This window comes from Cryptomeria japonica, chromosome 7 (assembly GCF_030272615.1).
Source record: "Cryptomeria japonica chromosome 7, Sugi_1.0, whole genome shotgun sequence".
NCBI classification, from domain to species: domain Eukaryota; kingdom Viridiplantae; phylum Streptophyta; class Pinopsida; order Cupressales; family Cupressaceae; genus Cryptomeria; species Cryptomeria japonica.
The window spans coordinates 562550071-562558816 of record NC_081411.1 but is presented as its reverse complement, the minus strand read 5'-3'; the positions used below and the strand labels follow the sequence as shown (position 1 = coordinate 562558816).

The following is an 8746-nucleotide window of genomic DNA, read 5'->3' as shown; positions in this document are numbered from 1 at the left end:
ATTTCCCCTCCAACGTGATTGAAAGATCTTTTTGAATTAGTAGCTACTTTAGCAACGCTTTGAACTGCTACTTCCACATCCCAAAATTTTATCCAAAGAATTTCTCGATTCTCCATTTTGTCTATTTCCTCCATTTCTTCATATTTGCAAGCAGTTTTCCCAATTCTCTTCAGCTCTTATACCAATTGTTAGAAAAGCAGATTAATTATATACATCACCAAAAATAGCAAATAAAAGAAACTTACGTAGTTTAACGATGCTACATCCACGAGGAAAGCAGAGTTTCACTGTTTTATTAATTGCAGCAATACATGAACACTGTACAGCATAGCCTAGTATCTCTTATTGATACTAATTTTATAGACTCGTAAAAGGGAAAATGAAGGATCCTAAAGACTCTTCACATCCAAAAGGAGATGAAGAAGCTGAAGCAGAAGAGTCCAAAAAACAGGGAAGATGAAAGTTGGACTTCACACATTCAAACATCTATCAAATAACCAAATCCAACATATACAAGCTCATGCGACATATTAAACAAATTTGTTTCCAAAGAAACGACTTAGCATCAGATTACAGGAGACTATTCATGTGTGAGTGTCATATCCATGCATGTTCGTTGGCCTTCAATTGCAATTTATCACATACATTAAAAAACCTCACAAACTAGATGACATTAAATTCATTCAAAGTGGAATGTAGTTGAAGACACCATCAAATATCAAAACAAGACTATTGATGCTAAGCAACTATAACTAGTCAAGAGTCAAATGCCGGTTATTCATGTTGCTGATAGGAAAAATACCAAGCAGAATAGTAGCTTGTGATCAAGTGAGAGGACAAAATAAAAGAGCTGTGTCAATACTGGCAAGCTCCGGAATACATAGAATTTGTCCTCAGCTAACCCATATATAGCATATACATCTTCATTTTTTTGGATATTACCATTTTCAATAACATAGGAGGATATGAAACACTGGTAGCCCTTATTTGGGCAACCCTCTGCAATGGTTTAAATGGTAGTTCTTTAAATCTTAGCATTAGAAATTCCATCCTGCTGCTTCATCTTCAATAGAATACTTCTCACTGGAAGATGAACCAATTTTCCTCACATAGTACGTTCAAAAGACCACAAAAGACTCCACAAAGAAAAGAGCAGCATTTGATTCATCGTTCATTTTCTTTATGTCCTTGCAAAGAAACACTATGTACTGCCTCTCGAAACTCAGCATACATTCATTTAGAGAAAATACCAAGAAATTATGGTTTATCCTAAACATAAAATAGTAAATACAAACTACATGACAACCCCCTATATGCTGATTAGTAATGTCATCATATTTACAAACTTTTTTCTCCAGTAAGTCCATATTTCCTCAGTTAAAAGAAATAGGCGTGCACTAACAAAATAATCAGGCGGTTTCATTCATCAAACTTCCATCAAAGATTGACAACATCCTCGTAAATAACTTTACAAGCAAGGGCTCAAAAAAAAATTCTGTTGTCAGTTGATTTGAAACTGAAAAAATCACACTCTGGATGTCATCAGTACTGTACAGTAGCTGTCTACTCAACCCTGCATCTGTGAGGCATCATTTGGTGGCATTTGAAGATCTGATATCATTCCTAACCACTCCAACTCAGAGTTTCCCACTGAGTTCAGACTGTTTGGATCAGAGCCCTGCACTTGTGTGGCCATGTTACCTCCTGCAGATCTAAGATGTGTCCCATTGTTGGGGTTCCATAGTGAACCAGGATTATGTACATCCCCACTCCATGTATTTAACGGAGGTCTTTGCATCATATTAGTATGTGTAGCGCCTAACAAGTTTGCATGCCCAGCAGATTGTGTAGAACCAACTAATCCCCTCGCATGAGACGATGTGCTATGCTGATTTAAATAAGGTGGTGCACCACTGTTTACAATACGGCCAGCACCAGCAATACTCCCCCTCATCCTTCCAGTAGGCCTCCATGTTTGTTCGAGTGATGTTTCTTGAATTCCTTCTGCACATGATATAACAGGTGCTGTTGTTGATGAATTCCATCTTTGGTCTCCCCCTGTAATTCTGGAATGGTCAATGTTCTGTGGAACTGAAGCGCTGTTCCTTTGAAAGGTTGAATTTGTAGATGAAAGGGCCCTAGAAAATTGCACTGAATGTGGTCTTTGATTAGGCATAGTTCTTTGGGCTGTGTGAGAATGCTGATTCATCACAGGTGATGGTGCCAAACCAGAAACGTTAGAAACAGTGGGTGATTGTCTATATCCCGATTGCCCAACTTGCTGAATTAGAGAAGGCACCCTTTGTTGTTGTCTATAGAATTGATTAATCAATTGTTGATTTTGTTGTTCTTGGGTAAACTGAACAGAGTTTCGTGAAGTAGATGCGTGCTGCAGATCTATATTATTCCTTCCACCACTTTGTGTAGGTATCTGGAGAATATCTGGTGGAAAACTCTGAATCACACGATGCTGACGATCTTGATTGTCCCGATTCTGCAGAAAAGATTTTTTAAAAAGCATAAAAAGAGATGCCAATATTATTTTCTCGGATGCATAAAACATTTATAAAAAGAAAAATAGTTTATCTTATTTGAAGAAAATAATAGGGCATGTATTTGTAGCAGTGCATAATTCAAATCCAAGGTTCCAAAACTAGTATATTACTAAATTATCCACTCAAGGATCCAAATCAACATCATGGTCAGTAAAGAAAATTGACTTCTCCCCAAAACTTATCCAGCCTTCAAAAATGGCTTGCATCAGCGCTGCAAATTCATTTCTAAAACTATACTGACAAACTGCTCTGCTGATGTGGCCAGGTTGAAGGCTGCATAAATTGCTTCCACTGTGCACACCAAGAGATAAAATTAGATCTATTCCCCAATTGAAAATTAAATGATAAACAAGAAACAATTTTTAGCAGTGCCATACTAATTAGACTGACTTGTTTGCAGTTCCATATCATACCACGAGATATTCCATATGACTAAAGCTAAATCAATAACATCTTGTAGTTCCAAACAAAACTATTGAAACATTTTAAGCATGGTAAATTGATGAAGCTCGACCCACAAATGCAACAAACCCAAACTAAGACCTAAACTAAAATCAACAAAGAAAATGTATGAAAATTCAAGTTTTGGTAGATTTAAAACAATATAGTGACTAGCATGAGGTGTGACAGCTAGCTTCAAACATCTGGAATAATTAGATATATGTTCGGCAGTACATGTCTATTTAGGTCCTCACGATTTGGCGTGCAAAAAATTAAAAAAACAAGAAAATGTATGAAACAATTCAAGTTTTGGTAGATTTAATACAATATAGCTAAGTTGCCAGGTTCGTCAATATTGGCCTCCCGACATGGACCGGATCCACACGGGTCTGGATCCACGATGGGTTCACCTTGGTTCCAGCTAGGGTTCACTGTGCGAATCCAGGGTCCCTAGGGTGAACCCTAGCCAGACCTGGGCAAACCCAAGCGCGGACCTGGGCGAACCTAGGCGCGGGGCTAGGTCAAGTCACCATAAAGTGACTTAAGGTATTAAAAAATTAATTTTTTTTGCCTTTTTTGACCAAAAGATCCTAATCGGCCCCTTGCTAAATATATTTGAGACCCAAAACAACTTCATTTGCTCATCTATTCTCTCTTGGTTTCATTTTGGCATTTTGAAGGGCAAGTGATTATTTTCGAAGGAAATTGTTCGTGGAGTGCTTGACAACGGTGGAGAGCTTGCACAAAGGAGATTCAAGCACTTAAGGTAAGCATTTATCCCTATTCTTTGATCTTTTAATGATTTTCTTCAAATTTTTAAAGAATTTTTTCATTATTTTTTCATTATTTTTATAGAAAAAAATAAACAAGTTCTATTATTTTTTATAATGTTTTTTCATACTTGCATTAGCTTTTACATTGTATAATATTGTATTTTTTTATTTATTTTTTTTCTAATTTTTAAATGTTTAATTTCTTATAATAGCAAAAATACAAAATGGCAACAAGTTCGAGTTCAGTGGGTGGGGGTTACAAGACTCAACCAAAAATTTAAAATTGATAGAGGATCTCCTTTATGGAATTATACTACAATGCATCAACAACTTCCAGGAGGTGGGGGATATGAATGGACTTCACTTTTGTGGTCCTGCTGGGAAAGGGATTAAAATGTGTGTAGGGCCAGATGAGAAAGGGTTGTCTACAACACAAATAGCAACATTCATTAGAGAACAAGAAGTTGATCAAGTTATAGCAAGAGAAAAACTAAGAGCTCATCCATCTGCAAACAAAACACCAATAACTTTACTTGATGATCATACACTACCAAAAAAGGCCCCCCATCACCCTTTCTTGGATATAGCCACTATGCAAAATGAAGTTGAAGTAGAAAATTCCCTTGTTTCTACCAAAAGAGGCCCATTGGAGAAAGCATTCAAAATGGAATCAAGAGATATTGCAGAGCAAAAAATTGCACGTTGCCTCTATGCCAATGGTCTTCCTTTCAACTTGGTAAGATCACCATATTGGCAGGAGATGGTGACGGCAATCAATAATGCACCTATTGGTTTCACAAGTCTTGGGTATGAAAAGGTGTGTACCACCTTATTGGCAAAAGAATCTTGTAGACCAATCATTGTAACCGATTAGAGATTCTTGGGGTGAATTAGGTGTTTCTATTGTTTTTGATGGATGGAAGGATGGCAAAAACTGTCCATTGATAAATGTTATTGCAGCCTCCCCCAAAGGGGCAATGTTTTTGAGGGCAGTTGATTGTGAGGGGCAGCCCAAAGATGCAGAATTGATTTCCAGAATCCTCTTTGATTGCATAGATATGGTGGGACATGAAAATGTTGTCCAAGTCATCACAAACAATGCAAAGTTTTGTAGGGCTGCAGGTGCTTTGGTTGAACAAAGATATTCACACATTTTTTGGATACCATGCATCATACACTCCCTCAACTTGGTGATGCAAGCAATTGGCGCTCAAATAGTGGGTGAAGGATATCTACCAAGAGGGTGAGGAGATCCAAATGTTTGTGACAAACCACCATGTGCCACAAGCCATTTTTAGGACCTTCTCAAGGTTGGAATTGCTGAAGGTAAATTTAATTTATCTATTTAATTTTATTTATGCCATGTTTAATTTTATTTTATATTTTTTTAAATGTGTTATTGACATTTTTTTACATGAACCTTGGTTGTTGAGACCCGATTTGCATCACATACAATAATGTTGAGACGTCTTTTGAAGGTGAAAGAGGCATTGAGTGCCATGGTTATTAGTAACCAATGGAGTATTTGGAAGCAATCAAATTCAGTGAGGGCCCAAAAGGTTAGGGATTTGATCTTGAATCTCAATTGGTGGGATAATGTGGAATATGCATTGAATTTCACCGAGCCTATCATGAGTATGCTCAGGTATACTGATTCACTAAGTCACAAGGTTCGAATTTGAATTCGAATTCGACAGCCACGAAATTCGGATGAAATTCGACAAGGAAAAAATTCGAAAAAAAAATTCGGATAAAATTCGTCTTATATAATTTTGTTTATTTTTAAATATATGTAATAGTTTAAAATTTGCCTTATATCAAAATTATTTTTAAATATAATTTTGTTTGTTTTAAATATATGTAATACTCAACCTAAACCTGGCAGCGACGGTGACCCAGCAGCCTGTAATGTCCCCACATGGGGTTTCCATTAATTTAGACCTGGGATAACAACCCTCAATTTAAGGTGAGAATTGTAACATATAATTTTATCAAATCCAAAGACACTTCATTACAATATTTAACTTGAAATACTAGGAACAATTGAAAAGATAGAACTTATCTTGATTGTTTTGTTTGATTTTATAATGGAACTTATGCTGGTCATAAATCTCCCCCAAAACTGATTACAATCTCCTTGCAAGTCTGCTGTAGAACTTCTTGCGTTCTCCTCATAACTTTGCAAATGATCTTCTCCTCACCTTGTAATGTCCCTTATTGATGGGTAGACATATAACTATGTCTTGTTTACTCCCTTTTGAGGTTGATACAAAATGTGCCTTTGATTCTTTAATGATTTGATTGCTATTGTCTGAGTGGTCTCTCTTTATCATGTGTTGGGTGGATGAATAGATATGCCTCAGCCTATTCACTGTGTCTGATTTCGATCCTTATGTCCCTGTGAGAACTCTCCTTGCTGTTTCTGATCTGCAATGTAATCTTGCAACCGAAATGCCAAAGGCAGATGCTCGCCTTGAGCAGGTCCAAAAGAACGGATACAAATAATTGAACTAAAACCATATTTTTACCCTCTCAATAAATCAACTAATGCCTCAGGTAAGAATTACTTTATCACAGAGTAATGATTTATAGCATCACATAATGACTGATTTTCCTTGAGGAAAATAATTGATACTCCTTATATTCAAGTATATGGTAACTGATGTCAATTTGTAGTGTTTCTGTAATTATAATATTTGTGATTCTTTTCAGGGAAAATCTCCAGAAATAGACGCTAGCTTGGAAAGATTATTGCTTTGCATAACTTAATAATCACGTCAATATCCCTGACGATACAGATGAACAGCAGAACAGATTATATGTCCTTCGTCTGAGATCTTCTTGCACGAAGATGTAGTGTTCAAATATTTCCCCCCATATTATTCTTAATCCCCTCCAGAATACTACACCCATTCCTCCCTCTTATATCATGCGCTATGAGTGAGAAGTCACGTGAATAAGATGTGCCTCATGTTTCATGGTGATCGCCTTCCTTCCTCCTTTCATTAATAATCTATAAACTAATGATTGATGGGTCTTTTAAATGAGATTAGTCTCTAATCAGCGACTGCTGATCTCCAGTTGATATCGTATTACCTTAATCATGATCATTGATAAATTATCTAGTCATCGATATTTAATCTTGCCTTAGCCAATCTCATTATAATTGCTTACAACTGATTCGACAGGTGAATATTATAATAATGATTTATACGGTTTGTTTATAAGTCATAATAATATCAGTTAAATATGTTTGATTGGCGATGTATTTAAGGATATTAATCCTTAGTTGATGCTAACGGTCATTACTCCCTTAATTGTTTCACTCCAAGAATTATACAGATTGGTCTATTGTGAGGGGGCAATCTCTGACACCAGTAGTATCTTTAATTTAATAATTAACTTTATTTATTGTTTAGGATGATTCTATTACATATTGTTATTATTGAACAGAAAAACTCATTTATTATTATATTTGTTTTCTAATTACTTTGTTATTTTGTCAGTAATATAATATTGTAAGCTTTATATTATTATTTGATAAATATGAAATTAATATTTAATAAATATAAATTATATATTAAATCTTGTTTATTATTATCATTAAGATTTTATTTAGTTTATTTTATTCATTTATTTGGATATATATATATTTTAATTGTATCATTATTTATTATTAAATTTTATTTTAGAGAGGCATCATCATGTTTTGATTGTTTAGATGGGGACATCACACAGCCACCGGAGAATAGAGAGAAGCCCTTGCAGCAGTTTAACTCAGCCTCTTCAAGCACTCCGCAGCCTCTTCACGCACTCCAACTTCAAGAACCCTAAAGAATCTACGTTGTGTTTAGAGAGGCGGAGAGCAGTGGTTTATAAAGAAATTCTGCCGAAAATCAATGGAAACCCTAAACGCTTTTCAAAAACCCTTAAAAAATTGCTCTTTAATTTTTTGCTTTAATAAAAAAAAAATTAAAGCGACGTTCTGGCCATACAAATTTATGGCCAAATTTGAACGCATATTTTATAAAAATTTGAAATTCAAAAAAATTCGAATTCCATCATTGAAATTTGCCGTATTTTGTGACTTAGTTGATACAGATGCAGCATGTTTGGGGGAAGTCTATGATGGCATGGACACCGTGATTGAAAAAATCAAAGTCATAATAGCAAAAAGAGACGAGGACCCCCAAGAATCATTTTTCAAAAAGGTGGAACAAACCATAAATCATTGGTGGAACGAGATGACTACGCCATTACACCTCCTTGCACATGCTTTATCACCCATGTACCATAGCAATGAAGTACTTCCTTTGCCAAGGAGAACTAAACCATATAGAGATCCTGAAGTTGCTATTGGGTACAAGCGAGCATTTGCTAGACTCAATAGTGGTCCTGTGGTGGACAGTGTTAAGAAAGAGTTTAGTTTGTTTATCTCAGGAAGAAGTCATAGTCCTTGTGCCATTAATGACCAATCCAAAATGGATGGCATTACACGATGGTACCTCCATGGTCAAGATTTTATGTTTCTCCAACCTCTTGAAATCATGATACTATCACAAGTAAGTTTTTTTACTTTTAAATATTAACATTTGTATTGTAGACTTTCGCTTTTAAGTTTTTAATATTCTTTAATTTATTTTGCATTTTTTTAATTTTAAGTTTTGTTAGTTTTCTATCCAATTTCAACAGGTTGCAAGTTCTTCTACTGCTGAACGGAATTGGAGTACATGCTCCTTTATCCACTCAGTGAAGCGTAACCTGTTGGCTTCAAAAAGAGCAAAAGACTTGGTTTATATTCATTCCAATTTGGGTCTTCTAACACATAAGGGACAACAATACAAGCAAGGGGCAATGAAGCTTAGGGATGTAACCCCTGAGTGTACCAACTTGGATGCAACTATTGATGATATGGTTAAGAGTCACTTGACATACCTACAACTGCTGGAGCTAGTGAGAGTGGCACTTGTTTGGGTT

The 8746-nt window shown here is 35.7% G+C and overlaps 1 protein-coding gene across 1 annotated transcript in view; it reads right to left on the bottom strand.

Moving 5' to 3' along the window:
- Positions 1 to 678: 678 nt before the first annotated feature.
- Positions 679 to 8746, bottom strand: part of LOC131078435 (E4 SUMO-protein ligase PIAL1) — a 208697-nt gene continuing 200629 nt past the window's right edge. The window contains exon 16 of the mRNA XM_058016133.2: positions 679 to 2494. Coding sequence (XP_057872116.1) covers positions 1568 to 2494 — 927 coding nt within the window. The 3' untranslated portion in view covers positions 679 to 1567. The remainder of the gene's footprint in view (positions 2495 to 8746) is intronic.